Here is a 15,957-nt window from a genome sequence, read left to right as displayed (position 1 = left end):
TGTTGGTGTAGAGGGAGGTGGTTAGTGTCACGTAGGTAGCAGATCAAGCCATGGGCAAGGGGTTGGAGATGGGAGTCTACAAAGGCTGATATGCGTTCTGAGGGTGTATTGTAACTGAACACAATGGGTCTCCCAGGGTTGATCGGTTTGTGGATTTTGGGGAGGAGGTAGAAAGTGGGGGTGCAAAGGTTGTCTGGTATGAGGGTGGAGATGGAGGAGTTAGATAGGCCTTCAAAATTGCCCAATTTTGCTTAATTCTCTAATGCCACAAAACTATTTTATATAGGTAATTCAGTCACAGGAAAAAAAAAACATTTGTGAAATGGCTTGGAAACCCTTGCTGATCTATATCATGGTCCAAGGCTTAGATTACACCACGAGGGGGAGGTTGTATTCATGTGACAAGGACAACTGAAAGTCTCTTGTGAATATCCTTTTGAAAAGACAATACACACTCTTGTTCACATAAAGTGTCACATTTCACAAGGTTGAATAGTAGAAGTATGTGCCACTTTATCTGAACAGGAGTGTACAAACTTAACACAGCCAGTGAAAAGTTGTGAAGGCTGGGCTGCGATGGAATCTGACACCAGAGAAAGATAATACCAGTATGAAATGGAATTAGGTAAAAAATAAAGGTGGGGTACATAAATAATGAAGTAATTATGCAATTAATATTAAACATATTAAAGAGAAAGTTACTTTTCAATTCATTAACTTTTACTGTCACGAGTATATTTTTATTTTTGTCATTTAGCAACACATTTCTGCCACTTTTGGCTAATTGCGATAAATGAGAATGAGTGATAAGATTAAACGGATGAAGGGACACTAACAAATAACACCCACAACCAGTATGACATAAAAACTTCTCACATATTAAAAACCAAAACAGAAGAAATAAAGAGGACGATAAAATACACTTTAAAAGGCTGTCTGAGTTCATCAGAATTCTGCCACTTCTTCATAGAATCAAAAGCTCGGACAGACTTTTAAAGTGTCCTTTAAAATACTAATAACCCTTGGCGTAACACCCCATGAGGGCCAGATGATATAGATCCACCAAGGCATTTGAAACCCTGCTGTAGGAGCAGTGGCGTTAGTGTCGCTAGTTAAAGTCACGAGGAAAGACGGTAGTTCGCATATTTCCCGAGGTCTCGGAAAGCTTGGTGCTACTATACCAACTGACAGTTGGCCTCACTCCCACCTTGGATATATCGTCACAATATTTTGGCAATATATATCGTGTTAGCGATATATTGTCATGATATTTTGGTGAAATATATTGTGTCGTCAATATATCGTTATTAGGGATTGGACCGATTAATCGGTACTTTTATCGGTATCGGCCGATATAGGCATATCAGTGTAACGGTAAAATTACAGATTATTTTACCGATCCGATATAGTGATAAATATCTGATAATTTAGTGCAAAATTCTGCCATTTTGTTGTAATTTTTATGAATAATCACCATGCCCTACTTTCTAAAAAGGTAAATGTCTAAATATGCAATTTCTTTTTCACTAGTCACCTTGAGACACACATTTATTAAGGTCAATGAACCTTTCAGGTTCTTCAAGGACCATTTCTAATTTTATATCGGATCGGTAGAATATCGGTTATCGGTATCGGTAAATTTTATATCGGTATCAGCCTAAATTTCATATCGGCCCATCCCTAATCATCATGATATTTTAGCGATAAATATATTGTGGCAGCGATATATCATCACGATATTTGGCAATACAGGGTGTCTACCAAAATAACAAATCCAAATTTCTTGACTTTTTTTCTTGTCCTTTCTTTCCTTTTCTTGACCATTTTATTCCCCTTTTTCTTAACATTTATTTAATTGCTCCCTACTTAGGTACAACTGGAAATTAAGAAACAATATATTTTTATTCAATGAAAAACCCCTACCACAAGACAGGTTAAGATGAAAACTGAAGATGTACTTTAACAAGAGATTTAGACTTGCTTTAATAATTAATGCATGTAAAAATTAATGCTTCCGACTTCATCCTGGATAGGGAATGGCCACATAACTTTAACATTTTTAATAAAATCTCTTGTTAAAGTACAGCTTCAGTTTTCATCTTAACCTGTCTTGTGGTAGGGGTTTTTCATTGAATAAAAATATATTATTTCTTAATTTCCAGTTGTACCTAAGTAGGGAGCAATTAAATAAATGTTAAGAAAAAGGGGAATAAAATGGTCAAGAAAAGGAAAGAAAGGACAAGAAAAAAGTCAAGAAATTTGGATTTGTTATTTTGGTAGACACCCTGTATTGACAAATATCGTGATGATATATCGCTGCCACAATATATTTATCGTTAAAATATCATGACGATTAGGGATGGGCCGATATGAAATTTTGGCTGATACCGATATAAAATTTACCGATACCGATAACCGATATTTAACCGATCCGATATAAAATTAGTAGGGATGGGACCGATTAATCGGTACTCTATTCGGTATTGGCCGATATAGGCATATCGGTGTATCGGTAAAATTACAGATTATTTTACCAATCCGATATATCGATAAATATCTGATAATTTAGAGCAAACTTCTGCCATTTTGTTGTAATTTTTATGGATAATCTCCATGCCCTACCTTCTAAAAACATAAATCTCAAAATGTGCAATTTCTTTTTCACTGCAGTCACCTCAAAACACACATTTATTAAGGAGGTCAATGAATCTTTCAGGTTCTTCAAGGACCATTTCTAATTTTAAATCGGATCGGTAGAATATCGGTAAATTTTATACCGTTAAGTTACCAGTATCGGCATAAAATTTCTTATCAGCCCATCCCTAATTTTTACAAAACTTCACGCACACAAGCATGTAATTCTTAATGAACAAAGTGAAAAACCTTAACCACAGTTCAATACAATTTTACATTTCTAAATATTCAATTTTTATCAAATCTCAGTACAGGTATGTAACAATGTAAATTTACTATACTCTAAAAAAAATAGTTTTTCTTGTATGTACGCATTGCTTGCATTATAGAATTATTTTCCTGTAGTTTACGGTTATTACAAGCATAAGAAAACAGTTTTTCTTTGTGAAGTTTCAGGAGAACACACGCTCCTTTCATCAGACATTTATTTTCATTTGGCTAAAGATACAGTTATAACAATGGTTAGTAATTTTTTAAACAAAAAGAATCTGTTATATAATGGATGTTGTTAATGTTACATTGTTGTAATATAGCAACTTAACTGTGAAAAAAGCAGTTCTCTTTTAAAAAGATTAATGGGAAACACAGAGTTGAATGTCTGGGAAGCTTCGTTCATTGCAGAAGAACACTGGAATAAATTAAATAATGAAAATGGTAACATAGATCCAGTATGGAGTTTTCTTTTTCACAAATGGAGTAAGCCACCATCTTTAAAATTTAATGTAACAGAAAACATCAAGAGACTTTGTGAAAACAATGATGAATTTGAATTACCTGATGATATTTGGGATTCATAATTTTAAAAAAATCTGAAATAAAAATAAAACACTGCTTTTTTCACAGTTAAGTTGCTATATTACAACAATGTAACATTGACAACATCCATTATATAACAGATTCTTTTTGTTTAAAAAATTACTAACCATTGTTATAACTGTATCTTTAGTCAAAATGAAAATAAATGTCTGATGAAAGGAGCATGTGTTCTCCTGAAACGTCACAAAGAAAAACTGTTTTCTTATGCTTGTAATAACCGTAAACTACAGGAAAATAATTCTAAAAAAATGGCAAAAATTCTTGACCACAAGCAAAATTTCTTGACTTTCTTGACCTATCGGTTGATTTCTCGACATTCTTGACTGGTAGACATCCTGCAATATATACTGTGGAAACAATATATTGCCGATATCACAATATGGAAAAAATATCGTATCGTATCGTGTGTGACTATATTTTCTTGACAATATATCCGATATTGTCCATCCCTCGAGATCATACAGCCAGTTATGGGGTGTTATATGGTCAGCAGGATGAACCCCCAGTCATCGTCATAGGTTTTCTATGACCAAGTACACCACTCATTCATAGCTCCCCAATTTCCTCACGATGATGGGTGAAAAGGAGAAAAATTGTTACGCTTCCCCAGGAGACTCGAACCTGCATGCATCCCATAGCTGGAGCCCAAAGCATGTGCCTTACACTGCATGGCCACAGTGCAGGACAAAGTGTATTTTACTGTGTGGTTTTTAACAAGAACAAATGACTAGGTCAGAATTCACAGTGGGAAGCTTCGGTGGTGAGTGTATAAGTCGACCACTTAACACATACTGCCAAGCCTACGTCTTGTATAATGAAAAACACAGGCCTGTCTCATTCTGGGTATCATCTTGACAATTCTCGTAGGATTACCTAAGACTCATGAATCAATACAAAGTTGAATTTATGAACATTAACTCAACTACAGTATGGTCCAAAAGTTACATGTACATAATTGTCCCGATCCAGCATTTAAGTATTAAAAACCCTATGCATTGACATACCTTGGAGTCCCATTCATTCAGAGCCTTGACCGTGATGAACTGAAGTTCTCCATTGGGCCCATGCATCACAGCATCATGTTCACAACGTGCTACGAGTATCACTCCATTGTCAAGATCCCACTTCCTATAACGGTACGCCACGGATGCTACTTCACCTGCCTCTTCCTCAGAGATGAAAGGGTTCTCCTCATCAAACTTATGGCGGGTTTCTCCCTAAAAGTGGAAAAAGTTAAAAAGTTAATGCTAGGGGTGAGTTGAAACCACTTTGAACCGATACTACTCCTAAAGTTCACTAAAGATTGTAATAAACAAAAGTTATTCAAAATATTGATTAATATTAGAGATGGGACAGATTAATCGGCACTCTATCCGTATTTGCTGATACAGTATCGGTGTATCGGTAAAATTATCGTTAATTTTACCGAACCGATATATCTATAAATACTATCTCATAATTTAGAGCAATATTCTGGCATTTTGTTACAATTTTCATGGATATAAAGATATAATCTCATGACCTACCTTTCTTAAAAGTAATTCTCTAAATATGCAGTTTCTTTTGCATTCAAAATGAAGAACATTGATATTCTTTTGCATTGCAGTCATCTGCTAACACATTTATTAAGGATGTGAATGACCCATTTAGACTTTTAAATGGCCTTTTGGAATTTTATATTGAATTGGTAGAATATCAGTTATCAATATTGGTAAATTTTATATCCCTACTTTATCATTATCGGCGCAAATTTCCATCCTTAATTAATATCAGTTTGTAAGTATTCCACGTTAATTTACCAGTTATGCTTTGAAATATTCAAGAATTAAATCACAATGTTAAAATACCTGTTACGCAATTACATAACACAATTTTTCACATGAAACTGATGGAAAGAAGGGAAAAAATATTTTGCATAATTTCCAGGAAAATTAATTTCTCAAGTGTTGCATGGCTTTTTTTTTTTTTTTTTTTTTTTTGTAGACCCCCGTAAAAGATAAAAATGCTGGAAAAGTATCAGCTGGTATCAGTAAATATATTCTGTACATCAACCATAAAAATGATATGAATTTCTACCAAAACAGCTACATTAAAATGATGTTTTTACTATGAGAAGAGATTTATCATATGAAATTATTGTTTAATATACAGGATAACATAGAGAACTCCTTACCGTTTTCAACACTTGTTGTGAGAAGTTGTGGTTAATGAAAGTTGCCTCCAACGCCAAATTGCGAGGGGAATTCAAGCTGTTGCTATCATCTTGTGGAGGTTCCAGCGAAGTTTCGTTTACAGTCAACAGATCTAGAACAATTTATGATAAGCATGTTAGCAGAAACAAACAACAGATCAAAGTATTTATATCATGAAAAAGGAATAATGTTTGTGTAAACACCCCTTACAACATCAATCACCTCAGTATACAATGTCCACCCCACCAGGTCAGATTTGTATGAATTTGGTACATGGTATCTTCAAACAAATATAAGAACCTGTTGCACATCTAAAGTTTAATGTTTCTGTGTTGCGAATTGTTTTTTCTTCTTCTTCTTCTCATGATTAATTTCGAAGGTCCACTGCCTTCATTAACTGAGGATGTATTTTCCACCTTTGGGATAACAACACTATTTTGGAATTTAAAGTTCTTTAAAGTTTCCTGCTGTTTGATTGAAATTCTTATTGTGGAGTTATATGGTTGGGTTTAACTTTTATTTTCCATGAACAATTTTTAACAAATTTTGAAATTTACCACGTTTATTCTCAATTGCATTAAGATTCCAAGTGTTAAACATTAAAAAAAATATAATAAATGTCTTCAAATCCTTGCAATTTCTGTTAATGTTGAAAAAGTGTGTTTGGAAAATATTTCCAATAACTTTCACTATTACTTTCCAAAAACTTGGAACAAGTGACTTTGGAAAATACATAAAATTCTCACAAGAAGGTGAAATAATATTTGTGAATATTTGCACCCCATTTCCTAATTTAAAAAATTATATTTTTTTTGTGAGGGTAACTTAAAAAAAACTTTATAAATACAGTAGAGCGTCGATTATCCGAACGACCGCTTAACCGAACTGTGTACTCGCTCACTTTCAGATATCTGTAATGAAAAAAGTACGTGACTTAGCTGCTCGTAAGCGTGTAGGCTTGCTTAGACAGACCAAAATAAAGGATTTTTTTAAACGTTAATTTTGTGTACTGTGTGTATTGTTCATGCAAAATGTGTATGTAATATGTACATATTTTTGTTTAATAAACTGTACCACATACTATATATTCTTACTAAAGTTGCCTTTGTAAGTTACTTTGTAATACATACTTAAAGAGATGCCTGTTTTTATGAATAAATTTACTGTACAGTACTTCTTTTTGGCAAATAAACATGTACAGTTCGATTATCCGAACAAACCAGTTTTCCGAACACCCATGTCCCCCAATTACTTCGTATAATCGACGCTCTACTGTATTTAACACTTTCTTGGTTTCTAAAAGATACATTCTAATATGCACTTCCAAGCAGTATTTCATAATCTGTTTCCAAAATAGCTACTTTGAGGGCAAGCATGGAGCATTTTTGATAACTTTGGTCATCCATTGCATTGGCTTCCAACCCTTTTATATAATGCTATATGTAGTATTTTGATCTAACAATTCAAAAACATGCTTTCATAATTTGCAAACCCTTTGTGTCCCCTTTCAATTACCCAATTTTGTTCTGAATAAATATCAGTTAGTGAACTCAGTATTGAAGGGCCCACAATAGGAACTGAGAAACTGGAGGGTTATATTAAATCATACCACTTTTACTATACAAAATGGTTGATATTTCGTAGGGATGGGCCAATATGAAATTTTGGCAGATACCGATAAAGTACCGATATAAAATTTACTGATACCGATATTCTACCGATCCGATATAAAATTAGAAATGGTCCTTGAAGAACCTGAAAGGTTCATTGACCTCCTTAATAAATTGTTTCAAGGTGACTAAAGTGCAAACGAAATTGCACATTTAGACATTTACTTTTTTTGGAAAGTAGGGCATGGAGATTATCCATAAAAATTACAACAAAATGGCAGAATTTTGCACTAAATTATCAGATATTTATCGATATATCGAATCGGTAAAATAATCGGCAATTTTACCGATAAACCTATATCGGGCCAATACCGATAGAGTACAGATTGATCGGTCCCATCCCTAATATCTTGACTTAAAAATTGGATAGCATGTTAAACATCTAGCATGCCTAAAGTGAACCTAAACAGACTAGAATCTTCTTTATGAATGGAAGAGTGCCTATTGCATTCCCAACATGCATGTAAAAATAAGGATGAATTCTTCTCACTGGGTAAACCCCATTCACATTTCCTTTTCAATCATTTATTCCACACATTTTGAAAAGTATGTTGTATTGTATTCAAAATCTTCACATTCTTTAATGGTATTACTAAAAAATTTCATCACTAAATTGTTCATATCATACCTTTATGCAATTTATATGTATTGTTTCATCATTTCGACACCGTAAAACTTACCAAACTCAGTGTTATCTCTCTTATCAAAGAATAATTTGCCTCCTATCTTCTGTATGACAATATCCCAAGAGTAATTTGATCGAGTGCAGCACATAATGGTGGCCAATATGGTATCTGTTGCATACACATTTCCTTCCTCTTTGGCAAGCTGAAAGAGAAGAAAGTGGTTTCATATATTTTACACGTTGTAACTTATTGAAAAGGTACATGAAAACTTGCTTCACCAGCAGTCGAACCTGAACCATTGTCATTCCATGTCTATTCTCTACTACTGACTAGCAAGCCTTTTCACCTCTTTTTAGTTCAAATATTTATCTGAAATATTTACTACTGCTACACACTATATTTTTCATTCACTTTAGTCTATTGTAGTGGCCATAGGTGGTCCCAAGCATGAATTCTTGCATAAAACTTTGATTCTCCTCTTCTTCTTATTTAACTTACAACAGAATGTACGAATATCAACTATTTCATTGTTAGAATAGATGGAAATAAAGTTTAGTAAAATATCACTGTACAACAAGTACATACCTTTCTGATGATTGGGTCATCAGTAGTTGTAACTGTGTGAAAAATACGATCAATTCTCTGCAGAGGCTTCTCACTTTTTACATTAACTCTGTCATATGACTTATCATAATACTCTAGTGAACCACAGCATAAGCTGAAAAGTAGAACAATGAAATATTAGTAAAAGTAAGGAAAAATATATCATTAGCAATGAGATGGAAATAAATAGAAAAAAACAAGCATTTATACTTTGCAGTCCTAATCGTAAAAGTTATATTAATTCGTATTTTCAATAAATTAAAAATACAAAACTTGGTTACTTAAGTGAAATGAGTATCTATTTTGTACAACGACGTTTCGGAAACAACTGTTTTCTTCTTCAGGTTCTTTTCTCAGCTATTCGAAATATACCATAGCCTTGTCAAATTGTGTCTTTTGTCAAGGAAAAATAAATGGTACAAATTTGGTTAAAGGTAAAATTTGGAAAACACTTCCAAAATTGTTGCTTCCCCCATGTTCTCTAAAACTATCACTACAAAACCTTCGCACTAAAAGGTTTTACATAGGACCTATTCAGTGAGTCACCTGTTGCTAAGTGGACCAAGAGGAGAACATTACATACAAAGTGAAAAATTGTGGCACATGGCCTTTAAACTTTTATAAGTGGTTTTGCTAATTTCCTCTTTAAAACTTCAAAATATATACTTTTTCTATGACTAATGAAACATTTATAGGAGGCACATTCAGGACTCTCAAACTAGCAGTTGCAAGATTTCTTCCATTAAGGCATTTACACACTCTACATATGTCATATTATTTGGCCAGTAATACATTTTAATAATTTTCTTCTTTCTTCTCTTTTTTTTCACACAAAGTTCCATAAAAATCAGAATGGTCTTTCATTTTGTAATGGGCTTATTTCAACTGCATTCCAAATAAGTGTTGCTTGCCATCTTGAATGGAATACTGTAGCCATATTCAGAACCTGCAGAACTCCAGCTTTACAACGATATATAACATGATCGAGTTCCGTAAACATTAAAATATTCCGTGCATAATATGCACCACACTTTTTCGAGGCAAAAACTTTGGAAAAAGTGCACATTATACATGAGTAAATATGGTATTTACAAACATATCAAATGTTTTGAGTAGTTCTCACGATGAACACAAGGAAAAATAAATAAATTCCAAAACCTTTCTTTCCAGGAAAAAAGCACACCGCCTGACACTATCAATTTTAGAATGATTTTACTGTGGAAAGCAATGTTTAAATTAAATTTCTACAAAGATCACACTTGTTCTGGTAAAGTCCCTGCACGGGTTGATAATTCGACTACAGCGCCAAAAGGGCAGTTTATTTTGACCAAGCTGCTCTAAGCAAAGGCAATGCAAGACAATGTTTAAAGCAGGTGTTTTGCTTTCAGCAAACACCCCCCCCCCCCCACAAACACACACATTTTCCCCTTCTTTCTTGCTCCTGCCATGCTCAGAACAATGTGGGCAAAGGTATCATAGAAATTCCCTTTTCCAATAAAAGAATCCCTCAATTTACAATGTGTGGGTTGCCACACTATCTCAAATGGAACGGGAATGCAATACTGCATTTGGAACACAGTGCTAGCAGTGCTAGAGAAGCCCACAATACTGCAAGCTAAAAGAGTGAATCTCTTCTCTCCCCTTGCGTGCTGCAAACAGCAGGAAATGAGCACACTGTGACTTGTGAGAAGCGAACAGGTGCTGATAAAAACGAAGCAAATATGGTCGGTGATGGGGTGTGGGAACGTTTGATGTTTTGAAGGAGGTAGTGTTCAGTGAATGAGTATAATAAAAAAGAATTGCATTACAGATTTATTTGGGTGTGCACTTGTGAATATGCAAATAGGCAGAAGCTGCTACTGATGTAATCAACAAAGAGGTAGGGAAGAAGATAGAAGATGAATAGATAAAGGCACTATTGTTCGCTGATGACTTAGTATTATGGGGAAACAGTGAAGAAGTAGTAAAGAGACAGCTTGATAGTTGGAATGAGGAAATTAGAAGAGAAATTCAGTGCAGAAAAGAATAAGGTGCTAATAACAAAAAACAGAGCCAGAAATGTACCAAGAATAAAGATGGACACTGAAGAGTTGAGGGTAGTGGAAGAATAGATAAGGAGATAAACAAAATTGGACCAATGGGCAGTGGATTCTATCAAAGCGTTGAAGATTAATATGGAACAGGGATGTCCCTCTGAAGCGCAAGAGGGTAATGTACGTACAACACATAATACATACCAACAATTATGTACGGAGCAGAGACTTGGACAATGACAGAGACAAAAGAAAGATGCAGGCAGTGGAGATGAAATTCTTAAGGAGTATATTGGGGAAGATTAGAAGGGATATAATAAATAATGAGGAGATCCGACAGACAGTGTGGGTTGTGAAGCTTCAGGACTGAACAGATCAGGCACAGATGAGATGGTTCGGACACATGAAGAGGATGGGTGCAGAAAGACTGCCAGTAAGAGCATACAATACATAAGAAGGGGGAAAGGGGAGATCAAAATGTTGATGGAAAGAGCAGATTGTGAGTGTGTTAGGAGAAGAGGACAAGATTGGAACACTGTGGAAGGAAGGGAATGGTGCAGACCAGAAGAAAATGGAGGGGCTTGACTTCTATGCCGACCCTGCCAGAGGCAGGAAACGGCAAAGGAGGATGATGATTAATATCTGCATCAGTTCCCAGTAGTATTGGTTCAATACTTATTCTCTGAAATGAATTAGGTTAAATAAATGAGAGAATGCACACAAGATTATCAGCCTAATTAAACTTACACGTCTTCCCCATCCTTCACACTAGGCAGAGATAATTTAGACAATCGAGGGAAGTCCATTTCCTCCACCATGGTCCAGTCTGGCCTCACGGTCACTGAAGCATCCCTGTTCTTTATTGGAGGCTGGTTCTTCATATTACGCATCCCTTGATTCTTCTGCCACTTACGAGGCTGGCGCTGGCGATCTCTGGAAAACACAACAGAACACAAGGGAGTCAACAATTTTGCAAAAGTAAGGAATACTGAATTACAGAGCACCAATAACTTGAATCATCCCAAGAGTATAGGCAGGGTAAGGTGTCTGCAATCTCATAAAAACAAAATTCCTTGACTTTTCCACATCAAGAACCAAAATTTTCCAAACAGAAGCCATTAGGGTAATTCTTGTATTTAAATTAGAGATGGAACAGATTAATCGGTACTATATTGGTATCGGCCCAATACAGCTATACTGATTATTTTACCGATCTGATATACGAGGGCATACCCAAAAGAAACCGGAAAGCATATCTGGTGGGAAAGCCCGACATACTTCCGACTTCCGCCGCGAGATGTAGTGAGGAGAAACTATGACGCACCAGTGTGCTGAGTGCCATTGCCCTGTGTAGACATGGAGCTGTGCTGTGCCACATGTGCTTTGTGTTGACAAACGTTTGCTGCAAATTTTGCTATGGTGGATCAGAAGGAACACAGAGTGAGTGCGAAATTTTTTTTCCTATTAGGGAAAATTGCAGCTGAGACTGTAGTGATGCCTAAAGATGCATTTAAAGAAGACCCGTAGGTAAAATGCAAGTGTACGAGTGGTTTGCAAGTTTCAAAAAGGGGGAAATGTCAGTGGAAGACCAACCGCAATCTGGATGACCAGCCACAGCAAGAAATGACGAAAACGTTGAAAAAGTGTGAATTGCTGTTTACGAAGATCGTCGTCAAAGGTCAAACTGTTAATCAGGATTTCTACATGGATGTGTTGAGGTGATTGCGTGAAAATGTGTGGCAAAGACATCCAGAAATGCGGAAGCATGGCGACTGGTTGCTCCACCACGACAATGTCCCAGCCTACACTGCTGTGCATGTCCAACAGCTTTTAGCGAAAAACCAAATGCCCGTTGTTCCTCACCCTCCATATTCACCCGGACCTTGCACCTTGTGATTTTTTTTTATTCCCCCGCATGAAGAACGAATTCAAAGATAAACGCTTTGCCGATGTGGCTGAAGTTCAGGAACATGCGCTTCAGGCCTTGAACAATATCCCAGTTGAGGACTTCCAAAAATGTTTCAAGAAATGGGATCGCCGTTTGGATAAGTGTATCACGTCAAATGGACAATACTTCGAAGGAGACTAAGGTAATTCAAAGTTAAAAAAAAACTCATCTTTTTTGACATATTCCGGCAAATTATTTTGGCAAATTCCGGTTTCTTTTGGTAGGCCCTCGTATCTATAAACAAGAAACATGACACCAACCCCTCTGCACTTGTTACCTAATACCAACCCCCTTCAACAAACTGACACACCCTACATTTCCTCCTCTCATTCGCCACAATAAACAATTTTCCTGTCAAGTCTGAAGTTATTATATAAAATATAAACACCCACACCATCAATATCTGTGATGGCTTCTACCTGCAGGCTGCCATATGTCGCAACACACATGGAAAAGGATCACTGACAATAATACTGACAACGAGGGTCCGTCATAAAGTCTTTTTTATCGTAGTGAAAAACAAGATCGAAGCCAATGTTTGTGTTTTTCTGGAAAGGGCACGTCATTCTAGTGTCAGCCCAACAGATCTAGTCATCACCATACGTTGCGGCACCCCCAGTGGAGACAGTGGAAGTTCGTGCAGTGACTAGTTTCCTGTTTTTGAAGGGGAATAACACGAAGGTGATCCATGCGAACTGATCAGTGTGTATGGCAAAAACGCCCCATCTGATGACAGTGTGGTAAAGTGGCAATGTTCAATGTGGACAAACAAGTTTGGAAGACAAACCACAATGTGGGCAGCCATCCCTCAGTAAAGAACCAGGAAATGGTGATCACAGATTGAAGCATCACCATCGAGGCAATAGTGCAAACTGTCCACATCAGTCATGGGCCAGTATGCAACATCCTTCACAACGTTCTGCATATAACGAAGGTCACTGCCCACTAGGTTCCACGAATGCTAACTCACATCCAGAAGGGACATTTCTGCAGAATTGTTGCAGATGTGCCAGTATGATCCTGATGACTTTTTTTCATCAGCTGGTAACCATGGACGAGCGTTGGGTATACCACTACGACCCTGAGATAAAGCAAAGAGTGGAAGCACACGGCGTCGCAACCTCCAAAAAAGGGGAAGATGCAGAAGTCATCGGGTAAGGTGATGCTGACCATTTTTTGGGAATGCCAAGGCATGCTCCTCACAGATTACGCTTGAAAGGGTCAAACGATCACAGAAGGTACTACCAGAACCTCCTGACCAAGTTACGGGAGGCAATTGCTGAGGTAGTGCAGTTCTTCGGCAGTCAAAGTGGTGACTTCTACAACCAGAGCTTCCACCAGCTCTTCCACCGCTGGGAGAAGTGTGTCGGTCTGTGTGGTGCATATGTAGAGAAGGCCTAACCCCCCCCCAGGCGCTCATGACACCAGCTCAATTTCATCACTATGATAATAAAAACTTTATGACCAACCCTCTTATATTGAGGGACTGTAAAGCCAATTTACCCTGAGATAGTACACCTACACAGCAAATGGATATTGTATGACCAGCACTGGGCTTAAGCAATCATAACCATAAGAATTATAGCTTAGCTGCAATGAATGCAATGTACGGGGAATGGAGGGCATGCTAACCTGTTACTCATTTTCAGGCCCCTCCCAAGAACCTGAAGCTGCGACTGCTGTTGCCGTTGCAGTTGACGTCCTCTAAGGTTTCTTTGGTTCTGTCTGAAGCGGCCCCTTTGATATGGAGGTTTCTGCACACGGGTGGAGTCCACCAGGTGGAAAGTGCTCTCATCTTCATCGTGGTAGTAAGCATACTGGCTGCCACTGCCAAACTGGGAAGCATACTTATCTGTAAAAAAAAACAACAACAACATAAGCATAAATGCAGTATCACCACCAGCTAGTTAGGGAAAGAATGGTATAATATGATAAATCATTAATTCTATGACTATTACTCTTGATGTGACACGTTGATATCCTGCTATATTGATAGGAAAGCATTGCTTTTGTGTTCATACTTAAAATTATTTATTTTGAAGTTAATACTTTTTTTATTTGTTAGCACATGTGTACAGTGGGATGCACAAGTATTGTTTTCAAAATGTTCATGAGTATTTTCATTAATTATTACCTTGCATCACACACGTTCTTAAGGAATGGATTTTTAAATGTGCTGATGCAAGGGTTATTAGTAGCATGTTAGGTGTTTACTTCAAATTCTTAAAAGCTCTCTCTGCATAAAACAGGGATTAAACATGGTGATGGACAGTTTTGCTTAGAAATACCTCCGCATCCCACTTTACCTGCCATGCCTTATTTCTTCACAGAATCTCCTAACTCAGGATTTTAACCACTTATTATAGTTACAGTAGTGGGTTAATGAAAATAGTTACATGGTTTTTTCAAATGTTATTAATTTGCTAATTCAAACTACACCAGAACTTGATTTACCCTGTAGGGCATAAAACTATTTATAATGGTGAATACCATTCACTATCTCTCCAAATTGCAAAAACTCTCATTTTCTCCCTGCCTGAAAAATACACTTTCTTTTTTTTTAAAAAAAATCTGAAATTAGGTTAAAATCTACTTGAATTGTACAGTACTGAATATCAGGCTGTATCTTACTCGAAGTCTCTAAATACACAGTGTCCCAAAAGTCCGGTAACACTTTTCTTAATTCATCACACAAAAACTACAAGTGATATCACTTTCGTTTATATGTCATATGAAAGAGTATCTCAAATGTTTTATTTTTTATTTTTCAGGCAATGCTTGTAGTTCCCACATTCACCGCAGTTGGCGTTGGCGTGTTGTAAACATGGCGACTTCTGGGGCAGAGCATGCTTTCTGTGTGTTGGAGTTCGATAAAAACAGAGTGCTACAGATGTGCAACGGAAGTTTAGGACAAGGTACAAGAAAGAAACACCAAGCAGGAAGTCTATTTATGCCTGGCATGATAAATTTGTGACTATTGGGTTGCCTGTGTCCTAACAAAAGGAGTGGCCGTCCTACAGTGAGTCAGGAGATCGTGCGAGAGAGTCATTTGTAAGAAGTCCGAAAAAGTCTGTTCGTCGAGCATCCCGCGAGCTACAAATAACACGGATGACAGTTTGGAGAACGCTACGTAAGAGACTGTGTATGAAGCCCTATAAATTGCAGCTCTTGCATCAATTGAAACCAAAAGATAAACAACAGCGCTATGAGTTTTGTATCTGAGTGCAACGATTCATGGAAGAGGATGAGAACTTTGTGGATCGCATAATCTTTAGTGATGAGGCAACTTTCCACACAAATGGCAAAGTGAACAGACATAACTATCGAATATGGGGTACCCAGAATCCTCGCGAATTCGTCGAATATGAGCGTGAT

The 15,957-nt window shown here is 36.7% G+C and overlaps 1 protein-coding gene across 2 annotated transcripts in view; it reads right to left on the bottom strand.

Moving 5' to 3' along the window:
- eIF3d1 (eukaryotic translation initiation factor 3 subunit d1) overlaps nt 1-15,957 on the bottom strand; it is a 29,130-nt gene that overhangs the window by 6,899 nt on the left and 6,274 nt on the right. For both annotated transcript variants that reach the window (XM_083110887.1, XM_083110888.1), the window contains exons 3-8: nt 14,215-14,434; nt 11,382-11,567; nt 8,584-8,716; nt 8,053-8,200; nt 5,684-5,814; nt 4,515-4,727 (exon numbers count right to left, since the gene is read on the bottom strand). In XM_083110887.1, coding sequence (XP_082967013.1) covers nt 4,515-4,727; nt 5,684-5,814; nt 8,053-8,200; nt 8,584-8,716; nt 11,382-11,567; nt 14,215-14,434 — 1,031 coding nt within the window. The remainder of the gene's footprint in view (nt 1-4,514; nt 4,728-5,683; nt 5,815-8,052; nt 8,201-8,583; nt 8,717-11,381; nt 11,568-14,214; nt 14,435-15,957) is intronic.

The sequence above is a fragment of the Lepisma saccharinum genome, chromosome 24 (assembly GCF_977018435.1).
Source record: "Lepisma saccharinum chromosome 24, izLepSacc3.1, whole genome shotgun sequence".
NCBI classification, from domain to species: Eukaryota; Metazoa; Arthropoda; class Insecta; order Zygentoma; family Lepismatidae; genus Lepisma; species Lepisma saccharinum.
The sequence above is the reverse complement of the archived record's forward strand: the minus strand, read 5'-3'. Positions and strand labels throughout refer to the sequence as shown.